At 34.5% G+C, this 18,564-nt stretch overlaps 1 protein-coding gene across 1 annotated transcript; it reads left to right on the top strand.

Moving 5' to 3' along the window:
- Position 1: 1 nt before the first annotated feature.
- On the top strand, positions 2–9,888 carry LOC109154746 (ATP-dependent DNA helicase pif1-like). Its single transcript, XM_019302474.1, has 2 exons — positions 2–931; positions 9,607–9,888. Exons 1-2 carry the CDS (start codon positions 2–4, stop codon positions 9,886–9,888), a joined length of 1,212 nt encoding a protein of 403 aa, XP_019158019.1.
- The last annotated feature ends 8,676 nt before the right edge of the window (positions 9,889–18,564 follow it).

Genomic DNA, 18,564 nt, shown 5'->3' with positions numbered 1-18,564 from the left:
AATGTCTTTTGGTGGAAAAACAGTGGTACTTGGAGGTGATTTTAGACAAATACTACCAGTTATACCAAAATGCAGCAGACAAGAAATAGTACAAGCAAGTATAAACTCATTATACTTGTGGAGTAATTTCGAAGTACTACGCTTAACCAAGAATCTTAGGTTGCGTGGAATTTCAAGTGCAGAAGAAGTTGCTAAGTTAAACAGCTTTGCAAAATGGATTGCTGATCTAGGAGATGGAAATTTAGGAGAAGAGAAAAATGGTGTCTTCAATATAAGGATTCCAGATAATTTTGTTTTAAGAAATGAAGTTGACCCCATAGCAGAAATTGTCCAAAGCACATTTCCTTCATACGGTCATGGTCAATTTGATCATAAATTTTTAGAGTCCCGAGCTATATTAGCTCCAACATTAGATGTTGTGGACAAGGTGAATGAATACATGAACAGTATGAATGAGGCAACTTCCAAGACATATTTGAGCTGTGATTCAGTTTGCAAGTCAGATACAAGTTCTGATATGTTATCGGAGGTTCACACTACAGAGTTCCTTAACAGTTTGAGATGCTCCGGTGTTCCAAACCATTCTTTAACATTAAAGGTTGGATCGCCAATTATGCTGCTCAGAAATATAGACCACTCATTGGGATTGTGCAATGGTACAAGGTTGATCATTACACAATTAGGAAACCATGTCATTGAAGCTCAAATTCTGTGTGGCAACAATGCAGGCACCAGGGTATTAATACCAAGATTGGGATTGACTCCTTCTGACCCAAGACTACCGTTTAAATTTCAGAGGAAGCAATTTCCAATAATGTTGTCATATGCTATGACAATAAACAAGAGTCAAGGACAAACTTTATCTAATGTCGGACTACTATTAAAGAAACCCGTGTTTAACCATGGACAGTTGTATGTAGCAGCATCTCGGGTAAGTAATCCAGATGGGCTGAAAATCTTAATATGTGGAGACTCGAATGTGGGTTTGAACACTACAGAAAATGTAGTGTACAAAGAAATTTTCAATAATTTGTAATTTTATACTGATATTCAATGTCATATCATAATTTTATTATTATTTTGTATATATGTAACAGTTTTTAAAAATTATTAAATGCTGCCAATTAAGAAAAACAGGGCATATAGCCACTATAATAACAAATAAAATTACTTTTAATTTATTAACATAATTGCAATATTGCCAAATATATGTCCGTGCATCGCACGGGTGAAATACTAGTTAAAATCAATAATTAATGAAAGACGACATCGGTCAAAATCGAACAAAATTGGTCAAAATCAGTCAAAAAGGGTCAAAATTGGTCGAAATCGGCCGAGTTTTGGCCGCCTTTAGGCCAAAACTCTAAGGCTCGGTGAGGCGGCTAGGCGGCCGAGTTTTGCAACCTTGAGTGTGAGAAAGCATAACCAAATTCGCAATGATTACACACAATTTTAAGCAATAATGAATTCTAAATGTTGAGTACATTGCAATATAATGTTCCGACATTATAATGAAATTAAACTTGAATTTATCTTTTTTCTGTTGATTAGGGTTATGTTAGCCATTCATTTGTTATTGTTGATTCTCTTGTTCAGTGTTCTATGGGTTTTGATCCCCATTAAGCAAAGAAATAATAGTGGTGGTGACAGTAGAAAGGCATGATTGGCTCTCTAGTATTGTTGATGTGCCAAAATGCTAATCTGAGGCGTTTAATAGCTTTGGTTTTGGATGTTGCAACTTTTTTTTTTTTTTTTTTTTGGTTTTTGCCTAAAACAGATTGTAATTATTCTGAGATGATGGATTTGTGTGTCTAATAAAGCCGCAAGTATGAAGCCATAAGTGGCAGATTCATTACACACCAAGTGCAAAATGGGCTGGAGGTTTGATTCCCACTAAAGACATATGAGGGGTTACGAGGAGATTCAAAGCTCAAAAAATTAATTAGAGGTTATGGAGACATATTGTGCGGCAGAATGTACAGGCAAGAGTGGAAATTGAGGATTGATTTATCGATTTGTGATTTACCTTCTTCAACTCTTTTTGGAAGGAGTTTTGAGGGTTTAAAATTAATTTAGCATAAATTGAGAAACTTAATGTATAAAAAAAATGGTATTTGAAGGAGCATAAGTTACAAAGTAACTAGGAATACGTAATTAGTGGTAACTAATGGTTAGACTATATATATATATAGGATCATATGAGAACATGTGCTCAGGTGAGAACGTGAGAACACATCATGTGTATTCATATGAGAATATTTTTTTTGAGCCGGCATACTCGCCGGAAATGGAGGTGCTCGCCGGGGAAGAAAGGGAAAAAGTAAAATGACCAAAAAAGCCCTCATTATTTAACCTATTAAAAATTTCCGGTGAGATTTGACCGGTAATTTGGCCGGAGTGACCAAAATTGAAAGAAAATTGCATAGTCAAGGTACTCAATTAACATTTTTGAAAGTCAAGTGTTGCAATTAACACAACCCCAATAGTCAGTGGACCAAAATTGAAATTTTCTCTCTCTCTCTCTCTCTCTCTCTCTCTATATATATATATATATATATAGCGGCGCGCGTTTAGGTGCGAACTACCCGCCCAGGAAAGAAATGAGAACGCATGCCATTTGTCCATGTGTCTAGATTTAATGGATGAAAAATACTATTTTTTTTAAAAAATGCGATGACATTCTTGTAAATAATTGAACATCGAAGTGCAAGTAAAATGTATTACAAATGCAAGTAGCAGTTTCATATAGTGCAGTTCAGTGCAAGTAGAATGTATTACAGGTGCAAATAGCAGTTTCATATAGTGCAGTTCAGTACAAGTAAAATGTATTACAGGTGTAAGTAAAATTTACACTGAGCAAGTAGGGGTGTTAGCGAACAGAGCTTTCGGCAAACTACTCGTGTTCGTGTTCGGTAAGCATTCGTTTATGTTCGTTTGTTAAGGTAAACGAACATTAACAAACAAAATTTAGAGCTCGGTTAATAAACGAATAGAGCTTGAACAGTTGCAAGCTTGTTTGCTAAGAGATCGTGAACAAGATCGTTTGTGTTCGTTTACTAATGTTCGTGACCAAGCTCGTTTATGTTCGTTTAATAATGTTCGTGAACAAGCTCGTTTGTGTTCGTTTAATAATCTTCGCGAACATGTTCACAAATATATATATATATATATATATATATATATATATATATATATATATATATATATATATATATATATATATATATATATATATATTATATTAGTTTTGTAGTTGTGTTGTCTGTTTGACTATTGTTCGTGAACGTAGATTATTTATTGTTCACGAACGAATTGTGATCATGAACATGTGAAGATGTTTGTTTATTAAGTGTCCATGAACGTAAATGAATATGTTCGTGAACGTGCTTGTTAATGAACATGTTTGTGAACGTGTTTGTTAACGTTAACGAACACGTTTGCGAACGTGTTCACGAACGTTAACAAACACGTTTGCGAACATGTTCGTTAACGTTAACGAACACGTTCGTGAACGTGTTCGCGAACGTTAACGAACACTAACGAACGCTTAACAAACGAATACGAACAGGATTTTCAAAAACCTTAACAAACGAACACGAACACTCCAAATTCCTTAACAAACGAACACGAACAACCTCCGTTCGTTTATGTTCGGTTCGTTAACAGCCCTATGAGCAAGTGAGCATCAATACTAAGTGCACCTAACGTTATAATTAGGTGCACCTAACATTATAATTAGTTGTACTTAGGAGCACGAATGTTAACAAGGTAAATTATTTGCATTTGTACGTGAAAATATGTACACTTGTAAGTGATTTTACTTGCAAAGGTGCACCAGCTACTGGCACTTATAACACAATTACTTGCACCAAAGTTTAAGTTATTTACAAAAATACCACCTGATGGATAGTATACTAGGCTTGGACCACATGAACCGGCCTAAGAAATTAATTGGATCAAGGAAGCCTAAGAAAGTAATTGGATCAAGGAAGCCCAAGAAAGATACACGAAACTGAGCAACCCAAGAGTTCGTCAAGGATTGGACCTGTTATTCCCAATATAATTAGAATTGGCCTCATTATTTCTAGTATAATAGAATTAGGTCTCATTATGTAACTAAGACTCCTGATATGAGGTAGTCTAGAATTCCTATTCCTTGTAGGGCTCTAGGCCCAAAATATGTATAAATAGACCTCTCACAATAGAGGACAGTGGGCAACCTTTAGTATTCACAGAGCAATATTCATCAATACAAAGTTCCTATATTTTCTCCATATATTTTCCCTATATTTCTCCTATATTTCTCCTATATTCTGGTTATTCGTTGGCCTGCCGTTGACTGTCTAAAAGTCATAAAACCAACATTGACGTCGTCCGTGGGATCGATACAAATGGTCCCGTGATCATTACGTTAGAAAACAAAATTCTCCTAAAATGATTTGGACATGCATCGAGTCCCTGACTCGGATTTGCGTCGAGTCCCCAAATCGAACTTGCATCGAGTCCCCAAAGTTGGATTTGCAGTCAGCCAGAGGCATCAACCACGCATCAAACGAGTGTACATCTATCCAGAATCAATCCAGCTACACGTATACACTGACCGTGAGGTTAAGGCCTTGCATGTGATTTCTTCGTTGCATGCATCCCTCATGTGTGGCAATAATATGGGCAAAAGCATGTAGATCTCAGTTCAAAACAAATATGGAGCATAAATGTATCTAAAAGATATCTTTGGTATTTTATATTATAGAAACAACAATTCGCAAATAAACTCTGAGGGGTAGACACGCATGAAATCAAAGAATAAAAGACAATCTTGGCAGTCGACAACAATATAAAATTGGCAGTAGCAGCAACAGAGTTTCATCTCAACTGCAATTTTGGTTTCCGGGCGGTGAACAAGCTCTAGTCGGCGGCAACAAATTAATCCATGGTGGCAATTTCATCTCAGCAGCAACAATTCTTCATCAGCGCAGAGTTTACAACCGGTGCGATTTTCTTCGTCCGGCAAGCAGAATTACTGGACAGCAGACGTGATTTCGATTTTGAAGCGGTGAAAAGGCTCTTGTCATCGTCAACAAGTTAACCGTTGATGGCAGCAGATTAGTCCACGGCAACAGCACATGAACTGCCAGCAATCTGTGGGGAGTGTCCAGCGAGAAGAAGATGGAGACATTTCATACGCGCATGAGTTTTATCAAAGGCAAAGAAAATTGAGATTGGAAATTAATAATCCCATCCTATGACAGCTCTTATCCTCCTTGCGCTAGTACGTTCACACAAATTATGTGAAAAGAAGAAAAATCTTACAAAATCGAAAGGGTGACCAGACGACAGACTGCTTCTCAAGGTGGCCAACCATCGCGAAGTAGAGACGACAGCCGTGGGCTGGCTGGACATGGAAAATGTGATATCAAGTATCAACAACGGTAAAAAATCATTAATTACATGGAAGCGATAGTCAGTAGGAATCAATTATTGAAATATCAATGCTGGTCATACCACGACAAAGGAAGGGACTGAACCACCGACAAAATAAAAGATTAGTATTTCTGTTATTATTATTATTAATTTATTTTTAATGTTATTTTTATCAACTATTTAATGTCTCCCACTTTCAACTTATTCAATTGAAACTAATATTGAAACAAAGATGATTTTCGGAAGAAGGAAGCTGACGATATCAGGTGAAGGAAAGTCTAATAGATAACAGGATGTCATGGGTGAGGGGTCTAGTGTAGAGTCTAGGAATTATGGGAGAGAAGTCTAGTCTGTATAAAGTCTAGGGCAGAGTCTATGAGTCATCAGGGTATAAACAATAATCGACAGGGAGTGGTCAAAAGGAGTATGTGATATCATAAATCTGAGAATAGGAGACGTTCTCAAAAAATATTTGGGGGATGAGCATACTGGCTGAGAACGGGAGACGTTCTCAAAAATATTTGGCGGATGGGCATATTGGCAGAAAACGGACAACGTTCTCAAAAGCCAATGGCTGAGTGGCATATTGACAGACAACGGACGACGTTCCCAAAATTCATTCAGCGGTTGGGCATACTAGCAGAGAACGGGAGACGTTCTCAAAGCCATTGGCGGAGTGACATACTGACAGAGAACGAGCGACATTCTCAAAAATCATTCGGCGGTTGGGCAGACTGGCAGAGAACGAGAGACGTTCTCAAAAGCCATTGGCGGAGTGGCATATTGACAGAGAACGAGCGACGTTCTAAAAAATCATTCGGCGGTTGGACATACTGGCAGAGAACAAGAGACGTTCTCAAAAGCCATTGGCGGAGTGACATACTGACAAAGAACGGGAGACGTTCTCAAAAAATCATTCGGCGGTTTGGCATACTGACAGAGAACGGGCGACGTTCTTAAAAAAAATAAAATCATTCGGTGGTTGGGCATTACTAGCAGAATGAGCGACGTTCTCAAAAATCATGGTGGAGATGTGTACTGGATGAATGGGACGAACTTGAGAACTGGACAAGTTGTCAAAAATATTTGGCAGATCGACATGCTAGACATGTGGGATTAAATTGAGAACTGGATACGTTCTCAGGAATCACTAAAGCATTATCAAACGCGCAACCAAAATGAAGGCACAAAACGAAAAAAAAAAAAGAGCAAAAAAGGAAAAAGAAAGCAAAATAAGCAAAATAGAAGTTGCTATTACAACACCTAGTTGTACAAAAAAAAAAACAAAAAAAAAAACAAATGAATAAAAACAAAAATAAATAAATAAATAAATAACTTTTTAAAGATCACAAACCTCAGCCGTTTTGTGAATTTACATGTTAACTTAAGTTCTTGAGACAACAACTTGATGAAATCTCAAGAAAGCGGAGAACTGGTTGGATAATATTTTTCATATACTTTCCTCAGACATCAACTTCGCGAAATCTCAAGAAAGTAGGGGACAAGATGATGGATAGTATACTAGGCCTGTGACACATGAACCCGCCTAAGAAAGTAATTGGATCAAGGAAGCCCAAGAAAGATACAAGACACGGAGCAACCTAAGAGTTCGTCAAGGATTGGGCCTGTTATTCCCAATATAATTAGAATTGGCCTCATTATTTCTAGTACAATAGAATTAGGTCTCATTATGTAAATAAGACTACCAATATGAAGCAGTCTAGAATTCATATTCTTTCAAGGGCTGCAGGCCCAAAATATGTATAAATAGACCTTCACATAGAGGAGAGTAGGCAACCTTCAGTATTCACATAACAATATTCATCAATATAAATTTCTTATATTTTCTCCATATATTTTCCCTATATTTCTCCTATATTCTGGTTATTCTAATGATAGTGTTGGCCTGCCGTTGACGGCCCAAAGGTCATAAAACGGCAAATTATATTATGCACCGCGGTGCATAATCGATTATGCACCGCGCGTCTTTTTTTTTTTTTTTAAAATGAAAATTAACAGTGTTTATTTCCGTCGTTTCGCACTCTTTTACAAAAAGTAACTCTGTTATTCAGTGTCATTTTGTATACACCGCAGTTTCAGTTGAACACAACTACAATTTCATTTCGATATAACTATAGTTTCATTCGATATTTATAGACTCAAATATGTGAAAATGTTATTTAATTTTATTTTATATACACTATAGTTTTATTAAAGCACAACTACATGATCATTTTGATGTAATTACAGATTCATTGTACAATATACACTCAAATATGTGAAATGTTATTCAGTTTCAGTTTATATACACTGCAGTTTCATTTCACTATAACTACAGTATCATTTTGATATAACTGCAGTGTCGATTTGGATATACTGTAGTGTCAGTTGGTGTTTAATACACCAAACAAACGGACTCCGTTAACTCTAACGGCGGGCCGTTTCTTTACTTAAAGAAACGGCGCCGTATATGGGCCGCGGTGCATAATCGATTATGCACCGCGGTCTATAATATAACAACTGTCATAAAACAAACACCACCGCATCTTGTTTTTAAAATTACATCTATTTTGTTGATATGGACACATGAACGACTGTGAGTGGCTCTTATTTTTCTCCTGGGCGTCCGTTCGCATTAGAGCATGCCCATATATAAATATATATATATATATATATATATATATATATATATATATATATATATATATATATATGTTTAGGATATGGTGTACATGCCACTTGCACTTGAAGGCTCAAAACCATGCACTTGAAGGCAAAAAAATTGCATTTGAAGGTAAATAGATATGCAATTGATGCAATTTATGGTACCAAAAAGGGAGGTTATTCAACTTAAGTGTTATTAAACCAATTACCCATACAAATTGTTTGTAAATCTCACAAATTTCATTAGAAATTTAGTTATATAAAAAAATACTGCCCAGAAGTTTTGCACTTGATGGCCCAAAAGAACATGCACTTGAAGGCATAAAACTGTGCACTTAAAGATAAAAAATCTGCACCGAAGGAAAAAAAGGGTTCACTTGAATGCTAAGTTTTTTGTTTTTTGTTTTTTTTTTTGTTTTTTAAAATTTTTACACAATAGTAAGACACACATACACTTGTAGGAATTAAATTGAGCACTTGAAAGCATAAAGAGGATACTAGAAGGCATGAGAGAGAGAGAGAAAAAAAAAGGACACTAAAAGAGAAAATTTGAAGGAAATTAATTATGCACTCTTCGAAATGAAAACATGCATTTGAAGACTATAAACGTGCACTTGAAGGTCAAAAAATTTGCACTCAAAGGCACAAAGATGTGCACTTAAAAGAGAAACTAAGTACTGAAATAAAAATGATGCACTTGAAGAAGGAAAAATGTGCACTCGAAGAAGGAAAAAAGTGCACTCGAAGAAGGAAAAATGTACACTCGAAGCATGACAAATGTACAATCAAAGAAGACAAATGTGCACTCGGATACAAAAGATAAGCTGATTTATTTACTCAAAATTATAAATATGCCACCACATATTTTTTAACTAAAATTCATTTTGCACTGTTGATTTAGATTGCATCTAAGGGTAGTTGGAAACTATCTGCATTTTTTACCTGTTGACATTTTTTATTTGATCCGAATTATATATATATATATATATATATATATATATATATATATATATATATATATATATATATATATATATATATATATGACATTTTTCAAGTTCGGTTTGATTTTGATTTTTTCAATTTTGAAATTTGAATGGTTAGATCTACTAGATCAATAGTTTGTGAATTTGTCTACAGGTCTTCACTTGGAGTATGGTTCTCATGGGACTTTTACGTGAACCTTGAACTAGGGTCTAGGCATTCAGGTCAAAGACTGAACTGAGAATAAAATTAAATTTGTTGACAAAAACGGAAGGTTTTGAAACATGGACTAGAATGAGAAAAGAGTGTTTGGGACATGCGTTTGTAATTTTTTTTTCTCTAATATTGACCACAGACGCAAGTGGGACTTGCGTCGGATGTATTATACATGAGATGCAAGTCCCACTTGCGTCTCATGGCCATAGGTGCTTCCCACAAATGAAAGTGTCTTCCGCCTACTCCTTCGCCACTAAGTTACTTCTCCTCCTCACTCTATTTCCCCTCTCTCTTGCGCTCTTTGCCTTTGTCCTCCAATAGTGCGACGGGAGAGTCGATGATCCAATCTTGCAGTGGTTCCCCGAGGAGTTGCGCAAGTTTCCAGGAATGGACAGGTCGTCTTTGGCCACTCCTTGGATTGCTCCCTGCTTGGCCGTCCGAATTTGGCGACTTTTCCTTACTGCAGGGACTGGAAGTTCAATTTTGAATAAGATCTCAAGCCAAAAGTATGATCTTTTATGCTTTTTTGTTTTCGTTGTCATTTTCATGGCGGCCGACGAGCAGAGACCCAAGTCCTACTTGCGTCTCTGCTCGCAAGTATAATACAACAGACACAAGCCCTACTTGCGTCTGTGGTCAATTTTTGAGAAAAAAATTACAAATGCATGTGGGCATGCATTTTTTACATGAAACACGTGTCAAACGCTCTTCTCCCATTCTAATCAAATTTCAAAACCTTTCCATTTTTGTAATCAAATTTAATTTTATTTCCATTTCAGTCTTTCAACCTAAGCATTGAGTAGGCAAGTCGAATTGGGAAATTAATTAGGCCTATAAGCTAAATCCTTGATTGTGGGACCAATAGCCCAAAGGTAGGCTTATAGACAACATTATCCTAATCTCTAAGAGCAACCCCAATAAGGACATCCTTAATAGTAGGGATTTTGGTGTGAGTTTGAAGGAGTTTTTGTAAGTGTGATTAGGAAAGAAAAAATGGTAGAAAAGTGAAAAAAAAAAAAAAAACAAATGCTGATTTTTAAAAAAATAAAAAAATTAAGGAGTGTCATTAACGGGCGCCAATTGTGACCTTCACACGAACAGAGACGGAAGCCATTAAAATGAGTGGGTCCCACTTTTTTTGCAAAATCTCCATATTTGCAGGAAGCACTCTAGGCTTCTTTCTCCACATTATTACCTTTCCATGTTGGCAACTTTTTATTAAAACCTCTGCATAGTCCCCTTATTGGGGATCCTAAGGGGTTTGTGAACAGTTTTTAATGAAAAAATGGCAAGGTAGAAGAGAGAGGAGAGAAGAGAGAGAGGGGAGAGTGCCTCCTGCAAGAATGGGGATTTTCTCATAAATGTGGGTCCTGTTTATTTATTTATTTGCGTAGAAACTGCGCGTTACGCCGAAACAGCACACCCAGCTGGACGCGTTAAGCTTTATTATTATTATTTTTTGGATTTTGAATTTTATTTTTTTCTTTCTTTTTTTCTTTTTCCCTTCTCTCCCATTTTCTCTTTCCTAATTACACATGTAAAACCGCCTCAAAATCTTCACACCGTTAATATCTAATTGAGATTTGATTAACCCCCACCAGTAATACCACCAAACTAACTTTTTTTTTTTTTAAATAAAAACAAAAACTTAGGTGATCTCAATTTCGCCAAACTAATTCTAAATTTATAGGACTTTGTCCCTACAGTCATTACGGAGGTAAATTGTGAATCGCGCAATCAACCCACCCGTCAAATCTTAGTATTCATCTACACATAAGGGATCCAATTTAAACTTTCCAGCATCCTTGGACCTTAACTTTTATGCTGCCGTCTTCATTTATGACCTTTAAATAAGGCGACTAACCAACTATAATAAACCCGATGGCAACTTCAATTTTTCTTAAAATGGGAGATCAATCTCAATCCTCTTAGATGTTGTAGTTCCCAACTCCACCCACTTTTTCTAAAGTTAATAGATTAATTCCCATATAATACTATTACAGATAATAAAGCCATAGTGACTGATTAAGTGATGTTGTTTTCAGGTACTTTTCTTTTGACATGCATGCTTTTGTATCACATTAAAAAAAAAAAAAAAAAAAAAAAAAAAGCAAATGTAAGCTACCTTTTTTTGGTTGAAAAATAGGCGGATGTGTTTATTTTTTTTTTTTAAGTACTATCGACTCTAAAATTTATGATTTCATGTCATTAGACTACAAAATTATTGTCAGGAATGTATTTATTTAGAGGATAATTAATATGGAATTAAGTGGTCCAAGTGATTTAATTATTGAGTTAATTAAGTTAACTAAGTTGCTTAGAAATAATATATTTATTGGGTTAATTAATTTGGCCCAGTGGAAATTGATTTGCCAATATCCGTTGAAGATACCTAATCAGGCTGAAGGAGTGAAGGGGCAATTACGGCAAATTATATAATTGGCGAGAGTCTACCTTGCATTGTAGATTCTAGTTCAAAATTAACCTTCAAATTCTGTATATATAGTTGACACATTTTGTACTTGCAGTTGATAGTTTCTGTATCTGTAACTATAATATTATGTGTCAGCAATTATCTAAAAATAACCTTCAAATTATGTATCTATAATTGACACATTGTGTACCTACAGTTGATAGTTTATGTACATGTAGCTATCATATTATGAGTCAACAACTATTAAGTTATTTGTCTACATGTACAAAAATTGTTAACTATAGGTACAAAATGTGTTAACTGAAAGTACATAATTTTTGTATCATAGTTCACAATGCAATATGAATCATGGTCCATAGTATAACAATTGAATTAAAATGTGATTAATCCTAACCATTAACACCAACAAACTTCAATTTTTCTTTCAATGGGAGCTCAAACTCAATCCTCTTAAATGTTGTAGTTCCCCACCCCACCCACTTTTTCTAAAGTTATATAGATCAGAAGCCTAATCAATTCAATTCATCCATTTCTAATAACTAGTAATTTACCTGCGCGATGCACGGGAAAAAATTATGTTATTATAAATATAAATAAAAAAATAGAAAAACTAAAATATTTTAAATTATTTAATATAATAATATTTTTAAGCTTCCATTGGTCAAGTATTTATTATTTTTATAGAATACAAAATTACAATTAAAATTAAAATTAATATTAAAATTATAATTTTGTATGGTTAATATAATCTCTAATTATGTGCATATTCAAATAAACTTATAGAGGGAAGTTACATAATTACATTAATTTATTCTTAATCGTATTTCATCTATATTATAATTTTCATAATACGAATAATAACTAAGATAGTTACATTTGGAAAGCAAATTTTAAATTTTGTATGTGTAAATTTAAACTCTAATTGAACACATTTTTTATATGATTATATAATATATAGCTATTTTATTTTTCAAAAGTATATTTTTTATATAATATATAGCTATTTTATTTTTTAAATGTTATTATTTTTTTTTTTAATAAAGGATGTTGTGGCATTAATTGTAACATTAATTATTTTCCAAATCATATAGCTTTATTATATAAATGATACTATTACAGATAATGAAGCCATATATACTATATAGTGATTGAACAGGTGATGTTATTTTCAGGTACTTGTCTTTTGACACGCACTCATGCTTTTGTATCACATTTTTTTTTTTTTTTTTTAAAAGCAATGAAATCTACATTTTTTGGTGGGAGGTTCCAATCACTTTGACTGATGATGGGTAATACCTACGAGCATTTATTATTATTTTTTTTTTATAGATCTCTAAAGTGGACAAAAAGTTGATTAAAATTTTAATTTTTATAGCAAACCTTAACAAGGCGTTTGGTTCGAGTCATCTTAGATTACCTAAGTAATCTGAGTCTGGTAATGTTATATTACCTTGTTTGGCTCAAGTTATGGGATTACCAAGTAATGTTATATTACCTGAAAGCTGATGTGGCGGTAATGTTTTAAGGTAATATGATTACCTCCATTTTTTTTTAGGTAATCTTAAATTACCTTGAATTATTCCAACTTTGTCACTGTTAACTAATTCTTATATAATAATAATAATAATAATAATAATAATAATAATAATAATAATGATGATGATGATGATGATGATGAAATTAATATATATTTATATAATGAAATATACATATGTGTATATTTAGTTTTTTTTTTTTAATATTTAAGCTTTGATATATATTCATAGATATAAATAAATACATAGACATTATATATATATATATATATATATATATATATATATATATATATATATATATATATATATATATATATATATATATATATTGCCGATGACATTATTGTAAAATGATCCATATAATCTAAAATATAACTGTATACTCCCGATTTTTTAACATTTTTAAAACTTAATTTCAAAGGTAAACATCTAATCATCAAGATAAACAACAGCGAAAACTTAATTAAAATCGGAGAGATGTTATGCCACACCTATATCAAACATAGGTGCACATGCGGAAAACTATCAAGTCAACGAACAGTAAACGTCTAGGTACACAGGCCACTAGTCTAGGCACACTGTAACAGCCCAAAATTTCATTTTATAAATCCGGTATTAAGAAGTTCCAAAATAGTCATTTTTACTCCATTAAAATTTTTTGCGATCAATTGGTGTTTGAATAAAATATTTTCGTCACATTTTAAATTAATTCATCACCAAAAATGGATTCTATTCGAAAATTCCTAAGTTTTCGGGTACTTCGCGTACCAAGATTTAAATCGAGAAATTTATCTGAGTGAGACCGGGAGAATTCAAAAAGATTTTAAACAAGTGTTCATCTAAATAGCTTTTTGAGAAAATTCATTTTCAACCCCAAAGTATTTAAAATAACATTTTTAGCCCTTGGTCCATGGAGCATGGTGGACCACTAGACATCCAAAATCTTTGCCGATTCATTGCTAGCCAAAGTTTTTACACTTTTGCCATCAACAAATCATAAGGGAATTCCCTAGGGTTTTGTACCTTATAAAAACCACATTATCTCTCCATTTTTTTCCTGATCTCATTTCCCTTACCTCTCCAAGCCAAGTCTGATGGAAGAAAATATTCACAGTAAGCTATTCTCCATCCATCACTCCTTCACTTTGCTTCTTGAGTTTTTCTCCTTTAGCTTTCCAATCTCCTTTAGGTTTCTTTGAGGTGCTTAGGTGGTGAATGGAGTGGTGTATGAGTAGGGTGGGGGCTGAGATCCACACAAGGAAGAAGAACAAGAGAAGAAGTCTACAAGAGGTATAACCCCATGGATTCCTTCTTGAAATTTGGCTCTGTGAAGCCTTAATATTTAGTAGAAATGAGTAGAAACTATGAGATTTTGTTGTGTTTATGCTTAAAAGTGATCTAGTATTTGTTTGTGAGTTGTTGAGATTGTTTTGAACTTGTTTGAATTGAGTTTTGCAGATGAAATTGACATCTGGTGCACACACAAGGTGCACCAGATTCAGACCAGCGGCCCTAGCCGCGGCCCATCAGGAGGGCCGATGGCTAGGACCGTAGCTACACGGGACTAGGGCACGGCCCTAGAGGAGGGCCGCTGCCTAGTTCCATTGGAGTAACGGGGCTCATGGGGCGGCTCTTGAGGAGTCCCGCCCTAGGTCCTTGAGTTTGATTCTGAGGAGAATTTGTGCAGTGACCGGGCCCTTGTGACTCAGTTACGTGTCGTTTCGGGCCGAGTGTTACGGGCCCTTGTGGCTCGGCTCTTCGGGATCGTCTCGACGCACGTTTTGGTTTTGGTTTTGTTGAATTTGGATTAAAAATGAGTAAGTTGTGAAGGATTTGTTGAAGAATTTCCACACAGTGCATATTTGCTTAGTTCTCTGTATATGAAGAATGCTTGGCTTTGTAAATCTGATGTTATTTTATTGAGTAGAGAAGTATGATCCTTTAAGAGTATGATGTATTATGCAAGCATGATCATTTGAGAATTGATTTATTATGAAAGCATGACTAAATTGTGATATTTGATCAATGAGAAACGAAGCATATGTTGTTTAGTGAATTATATAGAAATTGCTATGTTGCAAACCGAGCATGATGATATATTCTTGAATACTTCATGTTAGTTTATACATGATTTAGAAGCATGTTATAGAGCATTTTGACATTTCACATGAGTCATATTTCAAAAATGAATAAGGGGCCAACGTGAGCCCAAGAATACTTTCAAAAACCATAAGCATGTGGTATAGCATTCTTTGATGCATTGAGAAGTAGTAGAATTGTTGCATGCATGAGCTTGATGCATGAGAGATATATTTATGTATTATCTATATCGGTGAGGTTTTGAAGGATACCGTTTGGACTATGTTCCTCTCGGGAGATATTTATGGACATTGCGGTCTCAGTATATGTAACACGGCGTATTCCCACGTTACGAGGTTGGAAACTTCCCGCCAGGCTTGGAATCCTGGTTAGGGGGTGTGCACACTAATAGTTCGATACCTGATTCCAGAGAGTTTGAACCACGAGATTGGTTCCGTAGACGGTAGGAGATATTGGGTCGGAATTATGCCGTTCCCGATGGGGTAATTCCCACTTCTGTGAAACCCTAAGCCATCTACGAGTATAAGAGAAAGAAAGAGAGTCAACAGAGACTCAAGAAAGAGAGTCAATAAAGACTCAAGAAAGAGAGTCAATCAAGAGAGACTCGAGAAAGTAACAAAGAGACCTTCACAGAAAGTACTCTAATTTATAAAAGAGCGCATGAGTATGAGTATAATGTTGCACTAGATTGCATATGAGTATGAGTATATTATTGCACTAGATTGCATATGAGTATGAGTATATTATTGCACTAGATTGCATATGAGTATGAGTATATTGTTGCACTATATTGCGTATGAGTATGAGTATATTATTGCACTAGATTGCATATGAGTATGAGTATATTGTTGAACTAGATTGCATAAGAGTATGATTATATAATTGCACGAGATTGCATATGAGTATGAATATATTATTGCATTAGATTACATAAGAAGTATGATCATAATGTTATACGTGATTACATGCGAATAAAGCATCGTAAGAGATTGTATAACGAGAAGTTTAACATAAGATATTCCTTTGAGCATGATTATTGTGTTGTATTAGAAGCTCTACTTATCCAGTTATGTGATAAGAATGTGAAAGCATGTAAACACCTGTTATATGGTCTTTTACATGATCCAATCCGTAAGCATGAGTTGCTTGTTAACACTACAAAAAAACACCGGAATAGCGACGGACGAATTCCGTCGCTAAATAGTGAAAATCCGTCGCTAAAGTGTTTAGCGACGGATTAGTGACGGATTTCGTCCGTCACAAAAACCCTCGTCGCTAGAATTTAGCGACACAATTTTTTTCCGTTGCTAGTTTTAGCGACGGAAATATCCGTCGCAAAACGAAATGAATCCGTCGCTAGAGTTGTTCCGAAGACGGATTCGAAGAGGAAATTTGTGAGCGAATAGCGACGGAATTTTCTGTCGCTACAATTAGCGACGGAAATTCTGTCGCTAAAAATAAAATTATCCGTCGTTAATGTTCTACTATAACAATCTGACGACGAGATTTGCAACGGCGTAGCTACGGATTTTTTCGTTGCTAACAATAGTGACGGACAGGTCCGTCGTTAGCGTCCGTCGTTAATATAATGACGAAAATTATCATCGCTATTTTTTATTATTATTTGAATTGAATGTCATTTAGCTACAACTTAGTGATAGAAATATCCATCGTAAAATTTAACTACAAATTTTTCTGTCACTATTTCGTTGCCTGTCTACCATATTTGCCAGTCACTAAATTCTAAAAATTAATAAAACAAATGTAACCACTAATTAACATCAAAAACATGCATTAAGCCTATAATAAAATACTTGAATAATATAATTATAAAATATATTATATTAAAGCATTCAAAGTCAATAACAATAACATAAGTATAGCAGTATAATGCTACATCATTAGATCCAGTACCAAATATATTAATAAACATAATCTAGTCATCTCCTAAGTTTTCATCATTTGAATTAGCTGAATGTTGAGCTTGAGTACTTGGAGTGGATAGCATGTCGTTGCGACGCAACTCATCCATCAAACTTGCAATCTTAGCTTGCATTTGAGCCTGCATTGCCTCTTGTTGGAGTTGTGAAGTAACAGATGAACTACAGCTATTCTCGGGGATAAATGCAGATGAGTTAGTCCCTAAGCCATAAATACGCTGTTTTTTACCCCACCAACAACATCCACATACATCTGTGACATGTCTATAACTGGTGGCTCAGTTGACCCTTCCCCCTCTAGCATTGCAGCATCACGTCGTGCTTGTATTTCGTGCTACAATTAAAAACATATACAAAATAAGAGGAAGTATATAAAGGCAAATAAGAATTTTATCTATTTTTAACAATATAGAGTTGTTAGGTTATACTTACAGCGATTTTCTTGACAAAGAGAGAAAAAATGTTAAACTACTAACCCAAACTAAAGACAAAAACTAATGATGTTATTAAATTAGTTGGTGTTTTGCATATTTATTTTGCATATTTACAGTCAGTTGTCAAAACAATATGAGCCATGCCTTCCCTGAACTTGCATTTATATGACGTATAGTCATGATCAGTTGTCAATAAAACTCTGGGGCTAGCAAAATATAAACTGATAAATAAGTGAATAGTTGTTCAATCAAAACCTCACAGCAGTGTCATTGACCCAAATGCAATTAAAGATGAATTGATGGTAGAGTTCTGGAATGTAAATGCTTTGCCCCACTTGAAAGTTACTGGAAATTCACCAATTAGGCAATTATCAATTAAGACTCACTTTTTTGACTAATTAAAAAAATTATACAAAAACTAATGGATTTTAATTAAGAAGTTTTGATGAAATAGGGATACCATGTATCAGATTTTAAACTTTATTATATCTTTTTCCAACTCAAATTATGTTTTCTCTTTATCACTATTATTCCTTCCCAGGTTTAGTAAATACAACACTTGTATGTCAGCCTCACATTATTGTCTATGTTTCATCACCCTTACACTTTTCATAATATAGATGCCATACACTAAGCACAATGGTTATGCAAGTCATATGGATTATCAAAAGTATATATGCCTTGATCTCTCAAGAAGACTTAGTATTTTCTGTAAATTTAAGCAATGTATACTTATTTAAAAGTTGGTGAGAGAATATTTCTGCACCATTACAGAAAAAATCCATTTCTTGCTTTCTAAACATATATCGCCACTTATGCCCTAATTCCTAACT

This window comes from Ipomoea nil, unplaced genomic scaffold (assembly GCF_001879475.1).
Source record: "Ipomoea nil cultivar Tokyo-kokei standard unplaced genomic scaffold, Asagao_1.1 scaffold2653, whole genome shotgun sequence".
NCBI lineage: Eukaryota > Viridiplantae > Streptophyta > Magnoliopsida > Solanales > Convolvulaceae > Ipomoea > Ipomoea nil.
The sequence above is the reverse complement of the archived record's forward strand: the minus strand, read 5'-3'. Positions and strand labels throughout refer to the sequence as shown.